Below are 17,881 nucleotides of genomic sequence, written 5' to 3'. Positions count from 1 at the left end.
ATTCTGAGGGGGGCGGGAAGTGGGAGGGGGCGGGGCTAGGGCGGCACCCCGTGTCCTCTTTTTTGATTGTTGAAATATGGTAACCCTATTCACGTACAGATCTGTACTGAAGCTCACTCCTGGTCAGAAGGCGCAAGTCTGAGACCTCACAATGACTACTAACTGCAATGTCACAGAGCGGGGATTTATGACTTCCAACAATAATATCAGAAGTGGGAGCTGATTAACTTTTTGGAAACAGAAGATACTTAGAAATAAAGGGCCAGTCTGTGGCTTTAAGCCACTGGCCACAGTAGAGGGTAAGTGGAGGTGTACTACACCAGCAGCAGCTTCTAGAGACATAATGTTTGACTCAGTCACAGTGGGCCAGTCAGCTAGTGCAAGTCAATCTAGTGCCACTGACTTCAGTGGTGGTATGTCAATTTACATTTGCTGAGGATATGGACAAGTGTCTTTAGAAGTGTCATGGGAGCTTGGGCCACAGCAGCCCTCGCTACAGCCTTTGCAGTAGTACTGTGTGTTCTCTCCCCTGTGCGCACTGCACAGCTCTGAAACTGTTTAAGGATGGTGGGGCTATGACCCATACCTGACCTGCTGCCTTTGGGGTACTGGCCATGTTAGGTTGGGAAAGGCTTCTTAAACATGCTACCTTCTTGCAGAGCTAGGCCAACCCATGCTGCAATCACACCTCCGACTGCATTGTAGACATCCCCTTTGTCAGCAGGTCTTTAATCCCTGTGGCCTGATGCTGCCATCCTTATACACCCAAAACAGCCTGCAGAAATCAACAGGCATTTGAGTATGCAAAGAAATCATGGTCAGGCCCCTTAGCATCTTACAAAAACTGATTTTAGCACTGCAGAAATTTGCAGTGCTTTTTTCCTAACAAAAAATACCTCTTTTGCATATACATTATTGGGATAAGCCATTAAAAATTGACTCATGGTACCTGCTGCATGCCTTGCATTGTCTGCTGCAGGAATTTCAACTGTTGGTCCTTTGTGAGACTTTCTTCGGTCCGAAAGAGTTGTCCTTTCTCTTGCTTAAGAAGCTCCACCTCATTTCTGTAAGCATCCAGCTGCCATCGGAGGCTGTCATTCTCTTCCTTCAGTGCATAAGCTTGGGCTGTTAGAGCTATGAGAAAATGAACATGCCAGAAAAAAATCAATATGATGACTCATTTGCTGGCAGATAACATAGAGGGCATTGTTCAGACAAAAGGGGATGCAGCATAAATATATACAAGGTGAACACTCCACTCTTAGGTTTGGTCTAGAGAAATTAAACTGGTTAAAGCCTTAAGAACATTTGTAGAGCATTTGGGGTTCTACACAGCACGCTAAGCCCAAACTCTGACTCAGGTTCATGCCCCAGCGCCCCTTCCATCCACACAGAAATGAGTCGGACTTGGGTCAGGAAATCCTCTCGACTGGGGCCTACGGACCCTGCTGGAGGGAGCGTCAGAGCCTGAGTCCCACTGAGATGTGGGTCAGAGCCCAGGCATTTTGTAGTGTGGATGCAGCTCAAGTCTGAGTCGCCACTCTCGGGTCCACCACACACAGGAACATCTCAAATGGTCTGCTAATGGTTTACAAAGAGTCTTATAGCTCGTTAGAAATAGCAGGACTAATAAACTCTCACAGCTTCATTGGTTCAATTTCAACTGGTTTAGTGCCAGAGTGAACACAGACAAGCTGAAATGGTTCAACTAGTCCTCCCTATTAATGCCCCACAGTCCACTAAGGGCTTGTCTACAGGGGGACACTCAGGAAAGTTCATCGAAATTAAAGTGAGTTAGTTAAATTGCATTTAATTCCTGTGTGGAAAACTCTTATTCAGAATCAAAATGTCCTTAATTCAATTTATCTTAATTCACTTTCCTGAGCGTTTCTGTTTAGTCAAGCCCTAAGTGGCCTAGTGACATCTCCCAGGATGCACTACTTCTGGGAGCTAGTTGTGAATTGTGAGACAAAAGGAATTGCAAATGAAATAGTTCAGGACTGCACAAGTGTGGATATGGGGCAAAACAAACCATTTTGGTATGACTAGTGTGGAGACACTTAATTCTTTACACTTAATCTGGTTCAGTAACAAATGGTTCAGTTCTTTAGTGCAGACAAGGCCTTATATAAATATCCTAAAGCAGGATTTCTTGCAATGGAGGTTGGCACAGGCATGGCAATTGCAAATAGGTGTTAGGGGGTCATGACAACCTTGCCTTTCTGATATTTCTAAATGGGAGGACAGATGTGGCCAGATGTGTAAAGGTTGGGAGAAGAGTGCTGACGGTAAGGACAGAGCTTGAGAACCACTGCCCAAGAGAAATGCCCTAAGAGAGACTTCAGAAAATGACCTATTACTGACAACAGATGTGAGCAATGATTCTCTTCCTACCCCACCACCTCAAACTAGTGTTGAAAACAGTTTAGCTGTGAACAAATTTTTGACACTGAAAGTGTGCTAGAGCCCTGATGTAACAAGGAAATCATTCATTTTTTTCTACAAGGGCAGTATCTACTCTTGACAGTTTCTTACCTGTGTCTCAGCAATGGTGCAGTCATACTGGTACAACTGATAGCATAAGCTGCAGTGGAGCTGAGATGTATGCATTTTACCACTGAGTCACATATGGAGGTAAAAATGTCTGCTGACCTCCACTAGAGATTCACCATTTCTGAAAACAGGCACGAAATTTCTGAGTGTGGGAAGGCATAATGGTGCTGAAAACAGTTTTGTTCTGTGTACATTAGCAGTTAACCATTTGATGGGGGCATAGTCAACAAGAGGTTAGTCAACAAGAGGTTAGTGAGATGAGGCCATAAATTGTTGCTCTATATTTCAATCACTCTTCATAGACTGGCTGCTACATTTAGACATAGATTTTAGGTAAGAATTGACATCCAGTGCAAAGGCAAAATTCTTAAGTTCTTAAATTGGCAAAACTTTATTGACTTCACAGCATTTGCCCAGCAATGTTATAGAAACTGACGTGATTGTTTATACTATGGTAGCACCCAGAGGTTCCAGTCAGGATTAAGGCCCTGTTATGCTAGGGAGTTTTGCCTAAGTAAAGCTTTTTGGATTTGGTCCCAAGAGAGGAAATGTGGAAACTCCACTCCTGCCTCCCTGCGAATTCCCCGGTTACGAGGAATCATTTAGACAGAGAAATGATGTAATAGAGCAAAATTATATAAAATGCAAATGCTCAAAAAAAAAAACCACCCCACAAAACCCCAACAACAACCAACCTTTGCACTACAAGAACATTACTACATTAGCCACATTGAAAGATACTGAAGTCATTTCCTTAGGAAGCTCCATTTGGCCCCTTTTCAATTTAGAATGGCATTTTTATTACCATAACTGATAGCAGGTGTTTGTGAAGAAATCGATTAGTATGCAGGGATGGAAATTACATTTGCCAAATGAATTGCACAGTCTGCAATATAAGCCTAAATTTGTATAGCAAAATGTGGAAGGCTATAAAGCATATACCAAGAACACTATTTAAATAAATTATCTGAGCATAAATACACATAGGGAAGTGTGACAGCCGTTATTTCAGGGATACTGTTAACGTCCTAGAGAAGAACTTTACTCTTGACAGTTCTTATATTTGGCAGCAACAATGGTCATTTGGCTTAGCAAAGTCTGATGCAGTACTATCTTCATTATTGGACTGTGATATCACTATGAAATAGCTGTAATTAAAAAAAAACCCTCCAAAATTCTACTCGCATTTTGTAATAGGAGCACAAAGCTGATTAAATGATTTCAAGCTTGATATTACAGAATTTTATTTGCCATCGACAGTAACAATATGGTTACTTTCCAGAGGATAAGAAATTATATATTAACACCACTTAACTTAACACCACTTAATATATTAATACCATCACCACTTAATTATATATTAACACCACTTCAGGCCTCTCTTGAACAGACCTTGCTGCATAAAGAGTACCTTGTATCCTGTGTAATCGCACATAACATGACTCAAAATCTTTGTCAAACTAGTTTGTTGCCTGAACAGGAGATCTCAATACATCATTAGCAATACAAATACTTTACTTTTGACAGGACAAACTTTTCTTTGACCCAATTAATTTCTATTATTTTGCAAACAATACAAATACATTATTGCAAATATAGTGTAGTCATTAAAATACATCTATAGGTTCATTGTTGCGTCTAATTTGGCTTCTCCACAGCATCTCTCTGGAAGATTTAGCTGCAGCTACAGTATTGTTATATCAAATTAAATTGTTTTGAAAAACATGTAATCATTCTTCCATGATAAAATTTATCCTCAAGAAATTGTTGTGAGGAATCTAATGGGCAACTAAGAGGATAGAATCTTTTTTCATAACAACGAAATAACTACATCTGAGAAAAATAGGTTAAGCAAACACAAACCTCCAGTCCAATCGAAAGTATTTTTCAAAATTTGCTCCTCTAATTCAGAGACAGGCCTGAACCAAACTTCCAAATGTTGGTTTTGCACTTCTTTTCAGTGTACCGAGGCAACTAAATGTATAAACTAGTATATTCATGCTGACCAACAGACATCACTTTATGGTTAGCTAGAGTCATTACACAGTGCTATGCACCACCACTGGGTTAACCTTGACTTCCACACAGAAGCTTTAACCAGTGGATAACCTCCCACTCTGTTAGGTACAGAAGGGACACTAATGCAACAGAAACTGTACTTTTCCACTGCTTTGGGGAGGCAGCGGGAAGAATGTGCCTCTCCTGTGCATCACCTAACCCAGTTCCAAGAGAAATCCCCGAAAGCTGTTGCACAGATGGAAGGGACTGGGTCTGTACATCTGTTGGCTTGTTATCTCTGATGGAGTTCAGGTGCTAGGGCTTCACAGCCTATCCTGGCCGGAATAACAGCTGTGGACATTTCCACTGCCAGCGGGTATGTCGACACAGGCAGTGACAGCAAGCCTCTGAGTCCAGCTCGACAGACTCAGGCTCACACAACTGCGATAAAAATAGCTGTGTAGACATTGCTTTGAGGTTGCAGCTCGGGTTGGAGCTCGGACGCTGAAGCCCACTCCCGCCCTGGTCTTCGGAGCTCAGGCTCCAGCCTGAGCCACAAGCCACAAGCCAGAGGCTCACTGCTGTGGGCTGTGTAGACATGTGGCCCCGGTGGAATACTCCTTTCCCTCCTTTCTCTGGGGCATACGCTCAGCCCATTTACTGGAGCTGGGTGCCTGGGAGAGAATTTGAGGCTTAGTGTGCAATGCTACTGACTGCTGTTTGGCAAGTGGGCTGAACAAGAGTCCATTAAACATTGTAAGAATCACCTGCAAGTGACAAAACTGGTTGCCAATTCACATGACAGGTATAAGCAATGCTATAGAGTATTTGCTATCCGCATCAAAGTTATTAGAAGCTAGTTACAAGGAGGCTTGTGAAGTTTGCATTAATCTTTAGCTACTTGACACAGACAGCTAACCCCCCCGCCTAAACATTTTATTCTGAGCTGTATATTATCACCTTCAACGTTTTAAGAATAACTCTTGGGCAAGGATCAAGTAACACACACTGTTTGAACAGTTACAAGTGACTCTTTACCACAGGAAACAACATACTTTCTGTTCTTTTAGAAACATGGGAGCTTATAATACTTGCGAACAGTTCTCGTCACTTAGCAGAATCTCAATATTCAATTATTATTTGTAATTCAATAGTACCAAGAAGTCCCAATCAGGGCTGCTGCCCCATTGTTCTAGGCATTGGACAAATACATAGAAAGGCATGGTCCAGGTCCCAAAGTGCTTACAAACTAACTGAAGACAAGGAACAACAGATGAATCTCACAGACAATAAGAGGAAATGGGGGAGAGAACATGAGGGTAACAGTAGTAAGATCATGAATTACACAGGATACCTTGAGGGGTCCAAATCGTTTTAAAAATTGTTAAGAACACAAGAACATAAGAATGACCGTACTGGGTCAGACCAAAGGTCCATCTAACCCAGTATCCTGTCTTCTGACAGTGGCCAATGCCAGGTGCCCCAGAGAGAATGAATAGAACAGGTAATCATCAAGTGATCCATCCCCTGTCCCCCATTCCCAGCTTCTGGCAAACAGAGCCTAGGGACACCATCCCTGCCCATCCAGGCTAATAGCCATTGATGGACCTATCCTCCATGAACTTATCTAATTCTTTTTTGAACCCTGTTATAGTCTTGGCCTTCACAACATCCTCTGGCAAGGAGTTCTACCGGCTGACTGTGTGTTGTGTGAAGAAATATTTCTTTTTGTTTGTTTTAAACCCGCTGCCTATTAATTTCATCTGGGGACCCCTAGTTCTTGTGTTATGAGAAGGAGTAAATAACATTTCCTTATTTACTTTCTCCACACCAGTCATGATTTTATAGACCTCTATCCTATCCCCCCGAATCGTCTCTTTTCCAAACTGAAAAGTCCCAGTCTTATTAATCTCTCCTCATACGGCAGCTGTTCCATACCCCTAATCATTTTTGTTGCCCTTTTCTGACCCTTTTCCAATTCCGATATATCTTTTTTGAGATGGGGCGACCACATCTGCACACAGCATCCAAGATGTGGGCATACCATGGATTTATATAGAGGTAATATAATATTTTCTGTCTTATTATCTATCCGTTTCTTAACAATTCCCAACATTCTGTTTGCTTTTTTGACTGCCACAATGACTCCAAGATCTCTTTCTTGAGTGGTAACAGCTAATTTAGACCCCTCATTTTATATGTATAGTTAGGATTATATTTTCCAATGTGCATTACTTTGCATTTGTCAATATTGAATTTCATCTACCATTTTGTTGCCCAGTCACCCAGTTTTGTGAGATCCCTTTGCAGTCTGCTTGGGACTTAACTATCTTGAGTAGTTTTGTATCATCTGCTAATTTTGCCACCTCATTGTTTACCCCTATTTCCAGATAATTTATGATTATACTGAATAGGACTGCTCCCAGTACAGATCCCTGGGGGACACCACTATTTACCTCTCTCCATTCTGAAAACTGACCATTTATTCTTACCCTTTGTTTCCTATCTTTTAACCAGTTACCAATCCATGAGAGGACCTTCCCTCTTATCCCATGACTGCTTACTTTGATTAAGAGCCTTTGGTGAGGGACTTTGTCTTGTTACTCCCAGTGGTCCTTTACCAAGCCGTGAATAGTAGATAACTACTTGTAGGCTTCATGCTATCAATGAGTCTTGAGACAAATTGGAGGATTGGGTCAAAAGAAATTTGATGAGGTTCAACAAGGACAAGTGCAGAGTCCTGCACTTAAGAAGGAAGAATCCCATGCACTGCTACAGGTTGGGGATCGACTGGCTAAGCAGCAGTTCTGCAGAAAAGAACCTGGGGATTACAGTGGACGAGAAGCTGTATATGAGTCAGCAGTGTGCCCTTATTGCCAAGAAGGCCAACGGCATATTGGGCTGTATTAGTAGGAGCATTGCCAGCAGATTGAGGGAAGTGATTATTCCCCTCTATTCGCCACTGGTGAAGCCACACCTAGAGTATTGTGTCCAGTTTTGGTCCCCCCACTACAGAAGGGATGTGGACAAATTGGAGAGAGTCCAGCGGAGGGCATCGAAAATGATTAGGGGGCTGGGTCACATGACTTACGAGGAGAGGCTCAGGGAACTGGGGTTATTTAGTCTACAGAAGAGAAGATTGAGGGGAGATTTGATAGCAGCCTTCAACTACCTGAAGGGGGATTCCAAAGAGGATGGAGCTAGACTGTTCTCAGTGGTGGCAGATGACAGAACAAGAAGCAACGGTCTCAAGTTGCAGTGCGGGAGGTCTAGGTTGGATATCAGGAAACACTATTTCACTAGGAGGGTGGTGAAGCACTGGAATAGGTTACCTAGGGAGGTGGTGGAATCTCCATCCTTAGAGGTTTTTAAGGCCCGGCTTGACAAAGCCCTGGCTGGGATGATTTAGTGGGTGTTGGTCCTGCTTTGAGCAGGGGATTAGACTAGATGACCTCCTGAGGTCTTTTCCAACCCTAATATTCTATGATTTGGGGAGACCATTTAAGTGTAAGGAGCACCAGGAAAGTAGATGTAGACAAACACGTAGTTTTATTATTGAGCATTACTGCTGCAGCAGAATTTTGGGGTAGAGGGCAGAATAAGCAAGAGCAGATAAGATGGGAAGGCACAGCTGGTAAAGTCCTTCATTTCTTTAGCTAAAGAATGCAACTGCAACACAACAAAATAATCACTTGTAATTAATAAACTGAAAGTACCCACCCATTTAACTTTTTAATAACAGAAATAACACTGAATTTGGTGCACTAGAACAACTGTAAATTAATCCCACGATTTTAACAATAAATGGTCAGTAAATTGTCCCTTGTTACCGGACTTAAATTAAAGCAACTCATATCATTTCTGAAAAGGTGACAGGAATTCTTAAAATTGAATCTTAATAACTCTTCCAAATTAATTAATAGGAAAACACCCTTTTTATCTACAGACAATCAACTTTGTCAGTTTCCTTACAAAACAACATGCGGACTCTAAAAGGGATTTATCTTCAGCATGAACACTTTATATGAGGAAGATCCTTTTCCAGAAACATCAGCAAAAAGGACTGTTACTGCTTCACCTCTTTTTCACTGCAGAATCTTGGAAAGGCTAGGATTTGTAGCAATAGCCACTGCAGTAAGACAATACTGACATAGGACAGAGAATACTAACGTTTTACAATCCATCTCAGGATTGATTGGGATCAGGAAATAAAGCTCTGTCTCCTACCAGCACTTCTCTGGGGCACACAAAATACTTTATATTTTGTTACCTTTATTACATGGTGTGTCACACGCAAATCAAAACTTTGTATGTCTACACTGCCCATGTTACAGTGCAGCCATGGCAGCGCTATGATGTGGGCAGTGTAGTCACGCTTTATTGCCGGGAGAGCGATAAAACCACCCTGAACGAGCGGTGGTAGCTTTATTGCTGGGAGTGCGGCTCCCACGATAAAGCACTGTCTATACTGGCACTTTTTAGTACTAAAACTTTTGTCGCTCAGGGGGGTGTTTTTTCACACCCCTAAACAACTAAAGTTTTAGGGCTGAAAGTGGCAGTGTAGATACAGCCTAATAAATAATGGCTGGTGGCCAAGGCAGGCTAGGGGGCAACCCCAGGGAGCCAGGAGGTCAATCACTATCAGAGGCAATTCAGGGCAACGGTCTGAGTTCTAAAAGGGGTCAGTAGCTGGAAGAGCCAGTCCAAGGGGCCGGGGCAGTGGGTTAGGGAGGTGAGGTCAGGCAAGGCAGCAGGGCAGGGCTGGGTGAGGCAGCAGGGCAGGGTCAGGCAAGGCCGTCTAGGTAGCAACCAGGAAATGGTCTGTTGCTCAGATAGCTTCCTCTTCCTGTTGTAGTCTCTATATAGTCCATGTATCCAATAAGAAGGCTGTCTGTCCAACCAATCATGTGCCTGAGGTATGGCTGCTGTGGATCTGTAGGCTTTTAGCATTAAGGTTGTTGGTCAGGAGTGGTGGTTCAGTGTGTTGCGATGGTGCAGCAGCTAAGAATGTCGGCTAGGATGTCCAATTTATAAGAATTCTTTGAGAGTGTCAACAAGCATGCGGACATGGGTAATCCAGTGGATATAATGTACTTGGACTTGCAGAAAGCCTTTAACAAGGTCCCTCCCTGAAGGCTCTTAAGCAAAGTAAGCAGTAATGGGATAAGAGGAAAGGTCCTCTCATGTCCAGTAAGAGAAAGAATAATCCTCTTACCTTTTGAGGGGATCAGGTCAACTATCCTGACATCTATGCCATATGTCTCTACTTCTGTGTTTTATGAACAGGTTGTATTAGTTAGTTTATGGTTATTATTTTAGTTGGTTTGCTATTTTGATTACATTTGACTTACCAAAATGTAATAATAGCCAATGGAGTCCATGTGTAATGAGCCATATCCTGTGACACCATGTCCACTTTGTATTAGTACTGTCTCTTCACTGGTCATTTCCAATCATTAGAGATGGTTGGAAACCACAACAATTTTCAGTGAAAAATTTGGTTTTTTTTCCCATTGAAAACTGAATTTTTTATGAACATTGAAATTTGGGAAATTTCGACCAACCAACTGTATACTTTGGTCTTACATTGCTCATTCATCATCATCATCATCACCATTCCCATAATTGCATTGGTCATTGGGGCACCATTATTGATGAGCAATCAACCAATTGTCTCCACCCCTGACGATTGTGTGTCAGTGCTTGAGTCTCCGCAAAGTCCATTCCTGTCCACTCTTTTATGTTGTCAATCCATCTCTTCTTCTGCCTACCTCTTCTTCTCTTTCCCTGTACTGTCCCTTGAAGGATGATCTTGGATAGGCCAGATGATCTTGTTACATGGCCATACCACTTCAGCTTGCGCTTCTTCATGGTCGTCAGGAGGGCTTCAGAAGGAATCCAGCGCATTGGGTGATGATGTTGCAGACCTGTTCATTAGTGATATGGTCGAAGTAGGAGATGCCCAGGATTTTAGGGAAGTATCTCAGCTCTACTACCTGGATTTTCCATTCAAGTTCTGCCGTAAGGGTCCATGTCTCACACGCATACAGAAAAATTGAGATGACCAGTGCGTGCAGCAGTTTCAGTTTGGATTCCTGGGAGATGTTCTTATTCTTCCAAATTGGCTTTAGCTTTGCCACTGCTGTTGTTGTTTGCGGAGTTCTTGCCTGAATTTCTGCCTTGGATCCTTCATCAGCGATGATTGCCCACAAATACTTGAACTGTTTCACTGTCTCCAGCTCTTGTCCACTGACAGTGATATGTGAGCTAATCCCATCACATTTGTTTGTCATCAGCTTGGTTTTCTCTGCACTGATTTCCATGCCATATTTTGCAGAGGCTTCATCCAATTGTTTCACAAGGTTGGCAAGTTCATCTTCGCTGCCTGCCAGGCCATCAATGTCATCAGTGAACTGAAGCCAGGCATACAGTTGTTTAATAGTAAGAATAAGCTTACAACAAACATTGTACTTCTTCATGGTTGCCCAGAGAGCTTCGTGCCAGACTCTGTCAAACGCCTTCTTGAAGTCAACAAAGACATGGTAGATGTCCTGCTGGTGTTGTAAGTACTTCTCACATAGAACACGAAGGTTGAAAATCTGTTCTGTGATATTTCTTCCAGCATGAAAGCCAGCCTGTTCTTCAGTGATGACATTCTCCACTTGTGGCTTCAATCTGTACAATAGGACTTTCAACATCACTTTTCTGGGATGGCTAAGTAAGCTTATAGTCCAGTAATTTTGACATAATTGCAGGTTGCCTTTCTTTGGCAGAGTGATGATTAGTGACTGTGTCCATGTGAAGGGCCACTCATTGGTCTGCCAGATCTTGTTGCAGATCTTAGTGAGTTCATCTATTACTATTTCTCCTCCGAATTTCATCAGTACGGCTGGGATGTTGTCAATACCTGTAGCCTTTCCGTTCTTGAGTGATTCCACAGCTGTCTCCACTTCTTCACGTAGTATTGGAAAGTCATCCTCCTCTGTTGAATCTGGGCTGTCTAAGACACTAGGATCTCCATTTGTCTAGTAGTTGTATAGATCATAGAAGTAGTTTGTCCACCTTTTGATGATGTCCCTTTCTTCTGTAAGACTGTTCCCTTCTTTGACTTGAATTGCTTAGTGCTACAAGTGTTTAGTGTCTGGCTCACTCGTGGTGCTTCCATTTAAAATGGACAGTTAGCAGTTTTTCTTAAGAGTTTGTAGAAACAATATTTTCCCGAGGAAAAAAATGGTTGGGCTTGAGAGCCCAGAGTTTCCCTGTGTCTCTCTATAGAGGTTTTTCTAAGTGGTTTTTGTTTTTAAGTTTTTCTTATAGCATTTGCCTGCTTTGAATCTCAAGCTTATTATGAAGCCGATCCTTACATGCACACTTGCCTACCTTCAGACACTGCAAGAGTCTTACACTTTGGGGGGATTTCGTAAGCCCTCAAGACTTCAGCCAATGTCTCAGTTGTAATTGCCACTATTGAGTCAGTAGCACTGACCAGAACAGAGTAATAACTAAAGGATTGGTTCTATCCAGGCAGGATGCCAAAGGGACAGTTCTGGAGCCTCACAGCATCTGGATTCTGCTAATGTCAGTGTCATATCTTCCCAATTTCACAATGTAAGTATTCAAACTTTCATTTCACGCTATTAAAAAAGGTAGAGAAATCCCCCTATTATAATTGTTATTTATGTAGTTGAGTATCCTAGAGCACTTACAATGTGCTAGGTGCTGCTCACAGCAACAAGCAGGCACAATCCCTGCCCCAAAGAGCTTTCCGTCAGAGAAGCAAACCACACAAAGTTTGGAGATAGAAGTACACAAATATCAGTCATCCCCATCAGGCCCTCTCTCTAGCTAGTGCTGGCAAAACAAAGTGGGCAGCGAGCGATGCAACGAGAGATAAAAGCAGATCAGCGGGGAAGGGCAAAATTGGGGAGGGCCTGGAGGGCAGAAGTCAGATTAGAGAGAATCCAGGAGGGAGTTAGAAGAAAGCAGCTCAAAGCAGTGGTTGTTGATGGCATGCTCAATGACTTTAGAGGTGGAGGAAGATGGGGTAGTAGACTTTATTCTTTACATCCATCCCAAACCATCACAGCTTATGGACTTCAGAATTTCAGTCAACTCAGAGAAATCGTAGGCAAGGTCCCATGGAAAGACCAATTAGGAAGAAAAGGAGTTGAAGGGGGCTGACAGTTCCTAAAAGATGTATTACTAGAGACTCAATATCAAGCTATTCCGATGCAGAAGAGAAGAAAGATAAGAAGAACCAGAGGAGGTCGATGTGGCTGCACAAGGAGCTTTTTAGTTATCTAAAAAACAAAAGGGATACATACAGGAAATGGAAGGAGAGGCATTTCCCCAAAGAAATATACATGGGAATAGCACAAATATGTAGGGACAAAATCAGGAAAGCCAAGGCAAAGAATGAGTTACAGCTGGCAAGGGATGTTAGAGACAATGAGAAGGGGTTCTATAAATATGTCAGACAAAAAAGAAAGATCAAGGATGGTGTGGGCTGCTCAGTGGAGAAGGTGAGCTAGTAACAGAAGATGATAGGAAAGCAGAGGTGCTCAATGCCTACTTTGTTTCAGTCTTCTCACAAAAAATAACATGTGACCGGATGACTAGTGAAGTTACCATAAACAATAAAGGAGAAGGCATGCAGATCAGGATAAATAAAGAACATGTCAGAGATCTTCTGACCAATTTTAATGAATTCAAATCAGCAGGGCCAGAAGCTATTCACCTGAGGCTACTGAAGGAATTAGCGGAAGAAATCTCAGAGCCACTGACAATAATATTTGCAAACTCATGGATGACAGGAGAGGTCCAAGAAGACTAGAGAAGGCTAACGTAGTGCCCATCTTTAAAAAGGGGGGAAAGGAGGAGACGGGGAACTATAGACCAGTCAGCCTGACTTCAATACCTGAGAAGCTACTAAAGCAATGTATAAAACATTCAATTTGCAAATACCTGGAGGATGAAGGGGTAATCACTGGCAGCCAGTATGGATTTACCAAGAACAAATCATGCCAAATCATTTTGTTTTCCATTTTTGACAGGGTAACTGGTTTGGTGGATAGGGGGAATGCAGTGGACATAATATACCTGGACTTCAGCAAGGTTTTAGAAACAGTCCCACATGACATTCTGATATGTAAGCTGGAGAAACGTGGGCTTGCTGGAACTGCCATTAAGTGGATACATAATTTGTTAAACAACCCCAAACAAAGAGTAACTATTAATGGAATGATGTAAGATTGGAGGGAGGTCTCAATTGGGGTTCCACAGGGATTTGTTCTTGGTCCAGTGTTATTTAACATCTTTATTAATGACCTGGATGTAGGAAGAGAGAGCATACTGATCAAATTTGCAGATGACACTAAGCAAGCTGGAAGGGTTGCCAACACTTTGGAGGATAGAGCTAAAATTCAGAAGGATCTTGATAAGCTTCAGAACTGGGCTGTAGACAACAAAATGAAATTTAACAGAGACAAATGTAAGCTGCTACACTTAGGGAAGAAAAAACAAATGAACAAATACAGAATGGGGGATAACTGGCTTGGCATCAGCACTGCTGAAAAAGTTCTGGGAGTTGTGGTGGATCACAATCTCAACATGAGTCAGCAATGCAATGCTGTTGCAAAAAAAATATATGCAATTTTAGGTTGCATTGACAGAGGCACAGCATGCAAGTCACAGGAGGTGATAGTATTGCTCTGCTTGGTGCTAGTGAGGTCTCAGCTGGAGTACTGTGTCCAGTTTTGGTCACCAATGTATAGAAAGAGTGTCGAGAAACTGGAAAGAATCCAGAGGCATGCGACAAAGATGATCAAAGGGTTGGAATGCCAGCCATACGAGCAAAGGCTGAAGGAACTGGATATGATTAGTTTGGAAAAGTGGAGATTAAGGGGGGACATGATAGGGGTCTTCAAAAACTTAAAAAGCTGGCATAAAAAAGATGAAGAAAAGTTGTTCTCTCTTGCCACAGAGGGTAGGACAAGAGGCAACGGGTTCAACTACAGCATGGCAGACTTAGATTAAATTCTGGAAAAACTTCCTAACTGTAAGAACAGTAGGACAGTGGAACAGACTGCCTAGGGAAGCTGGGGAATCTCCAGGGCTGCCCAGAGTGGGGGGCAAGTGGGGCAATTTGCCCCAGGCCCCGGGCCCCGCAAGGGCCCCCATGAGAGTTTTTCGGGGCTCCTGGAGCGGGGTCCTTCACTCGCTCCGGGGCCCCCGGAAAACTCTCGTGGGGCCCGGGCCCCCGGAGCTTCTTCTGCTCCGGGTCTTCGGTGGCAATTCGGCGGCAGGGGGTCCTTCCGCTCCGGGACCCGCCGCCGAAGTGCCCTGAAGACCCACGGTGGGGGGTCCTTCTGCCCTGGGACCCGCCACCGAAGACCCCAGGCCCGCTGAATCCTCTGGGCGGCCCTGGGAATCTCCTTCACTGGAGGTTTTCAAAAGGAGGCTGGGTAGCCATCTGTCTTGGATGGTTTAGACACAACAAATCCTGCATCTTGGCAGGGGGTTAGATTTGATGACCCTTGCGGTCCCTTCTCACCCTATGAGTCTGTAATCTCCACTGGCTGCCAGCTCAGTTCTGAATAAAATTCCAGGCGCTGGTCACATATCTATACTCCCCAAACAGATCCAGTATCTCACATACCTTTTCCGATACCCCACCATGACAACTGTTCTCAGAAAGCAAGTTTCAACTATATATTCCTAGTGTGTAGATCAAGACAGTCAGGGGCAGGCATTGTTGGTGGTGTGCCCATGCCTCCAGTATTGGATCCTATAAGAAATAAATCTGAGTCCCAGCTTGACCACATTAAGGCACCTCTTCATTCAGGTTTTCCATCAATGTCAGGGTCTTGAACCCTCTGACATTTAATGTGACTGCTAATCATTGCCTTGAGTTCTCTCAAGAAAACACAGGCACCTCTTTGGATGGTGGCTGACTATATGATCCCCATTCTTGGTTTTGTTCTCACTAGTGTAAGGGGTGCTTATATACCACAGTGATGGTCACCTTATAAATACTTCTGATAATAAATACACCTCTACTCCGATATAACGCTGTCCTCGGGAGCCAAAAAATCTTACCGCGTTATAGGAGAAACCGTGTTATATCGAACTTGCTTTGATCCGCCGGAATGTGCAGCCCCGCCCCCCCGGAGCGCTGCTTTACCGCGTTATATCCGAATTTGTGTTATATCGGGTCGCGTTATATCGGGGTAGAGGTGTAAATAATAGCAATATTATTACTACATTGAATTCTCTGGTAAATGCCTCTTCCTATTGTTAGGAAACAGAATGGAAATAGATTGTATCATCCTTTATACTTTAAGAAAATGATCTGGTGGAAGCTTGAAAACTGCAAAATAACTAGCGAAAATATAATTAGCACTATATATGTATATATAAAGTAAATTCGGGCAATTACCAGCTATTCTAGTACTATGCACATTTTGCTTTTCACCTTCAGACACAATGTAACTAAACAATGAAGCAATTTAAACATTTTCTCTAACTTTATGCACACTTTAGCTAGAGTTCTCAATAGCTGTGAGACTCCAAGTGCTCTAATTATCCTGTGTGTAGGTTACTCCCATTAATGTTAGTTGGTGTTAGGTCTGCATAATGGGAAGGTAATTTACGCTATTTCAAAGTCTTGTTCTTACTCAGATGGAGTCGCTTTAAAATCCTTTCCACACCATGCTGCCTACAGTCTACACACAGCAGTTCATTACAGTAGTTACATCCATGGTGATAGCAGATGTTCAAAGTAGTTCCTCATGGGAATTATTTTAGCACTTTCTATTCACAGAGGAATTCGGGATTGAACAAGCAGGATAGCTAGTAATTTTTTTTAAAATCCACCCTCCTCTAACATTAGTTTTACCCATCCCATTTCCATTATAGGCAGACATAAGGGTTGAGAGACCAAAGCATTAGTCTGAAGAAACATTTTCTTTGCCTATTGAAATTTTTTCTACAGCTGCTTAGTAGACTCTAAACAACATTGTTCTGTCTTTTTCTTGCCTTACTACAACTGTGATGTACCAGTAATTTCAGTAATTTATTTAGGACTATTTTTTTTTAATGAGGAATCAGTTACTGAAATATTTCAAAACTGGATGTGGTTATTTGCAAAGACAGGGAGGGTGTAGAGGAGTAGGGGGCAGAAAAGGTTGGAGGTCACTTATGGTCCAATCGGGTCTAATAACAAAACCTTGGCAAGAAGCTGTTGGCAAACACTGGCACTGCAGTAGATTCAGAATGAAATGAGAATCAGTGTTGCCAACTCTTGGGATTTTATCATAAGTCTCATGATATTTGCTGTTTTATTTAAAGCTCCAGCTCCTGGAGGCAAGTGATTATGTGAGAATCTCAGCTTTATGTTTCAAGACCCCCAAGGCTGCAGTGACCCAAGTACTAAATGTGACTCAAGTACTAAAGGCTCAAATGCCAGAAGGCAAATAAAAATACCTCTTTTTTTGGTAATCATGATTTTTAAGCCAATTTCATTATATTTTGGGGGCTCAGATGTGATCTTTGAAGATTTGGGGTTGGCAATACTGAGACAAACTGAGAGAAAACCAAGGGAAGAACTGAATGTATGTGCTGCAGATTTTAAATTTCACATATAATGGGAGGCTGGGAGGAATTGATAATACCAGGGTTTCTCCCCTAGACTTGGCAATAGTCATTACTACCCAGAAGTTCTTTAGTTCCAAAAGGAATTTGACATCCTTCCTTTTTGCTTCTCTTTTTACCCAGCATTTCTACTGTAGATCAAGTGAGTCACAACTACTGTACTTAACTTGGGCTTGCAGGATAGTTTTTATTCCCACCTCTCCTCAGTTGTTTATTTTTTGTTTTTCCTACACACTTATCTTGATAACACTCACCTGTCCACCACCTTTATTAACCTTTCTTTGCTCATTCATTCTCTCAGCCTGTCTTGATCAGGTAAACTATGGCTTCGTCTTAACCTCCTTCATCCAGTTATCTCAAAGGTGGAAGTGCTTCATTCGGACAAAGACGCATCCTCAAACAATTCCTTCTCCAAAATATGTCTCTCGACTCAGATCTCCTTTTTTGCTTTACCTTCCATAACCTCGGTGTCAACACTGATTTTTGCTTTCCTATGCCTCCCTTATCTCCTGTGTCTGCAAGTCACCACCTCCACCACATTGTATGTACATACAACTGGCTGCAACACCACTCAATCCTCATTCCAGCTACTCTTGTTTAGACTATTGCATTTCCTTCCTTTTTGCCTCTGAGTCCCATCTTTGTGTGTGCAGTGTTTTCATCTGCCTTCATCACCCTT

General features: G+C 42.6%; 1 protein-coding gene across 2 annotated transcripts in view; it reads right to left on the bottom strand.

Moving 5' to 3' along the window:
- Window positions 1-17,881, bottom strand: part of LOC113405086 (ecto-NOX disulfide-thiol exchanger 1) — a 487,391-nt gene that overhangs the window by 57,319 nt on the left and 412,191 nt on the right. For both annotated transcript variants that reach the window (XM_026654602.1, XM_026654624.1), the window contains one exon: window positions 950-1,134. In XM_026654602.1, the coding sequence (XP_026510387.1) occupies window positions 950-1,134 (185 nt within the window). The remainder of the gene's footprint in view (window positions 1-949; window positions 1,135-17,881) is intronic.

This window comes from Terrapene carolina, unplaced genomic scaffold (genome assembly GCF_002925995.2).
Source record: "Terrapene carolina triunguis isolate 2854851 unplaced genomic scaffold, T_m_triunguis-2.0 Scaffold18, whole genome shotgun sequence".
Lineage (NCBI taxonomy): Eukaryota > Metazoa > Chordata > Testudines > Emydidae > Terrapene > Terrapene triunguis.
Note: the sequence above shows the minus strand (reverse complement) of the source record. Positions and strands in the feature narration are given on the sequence as shown.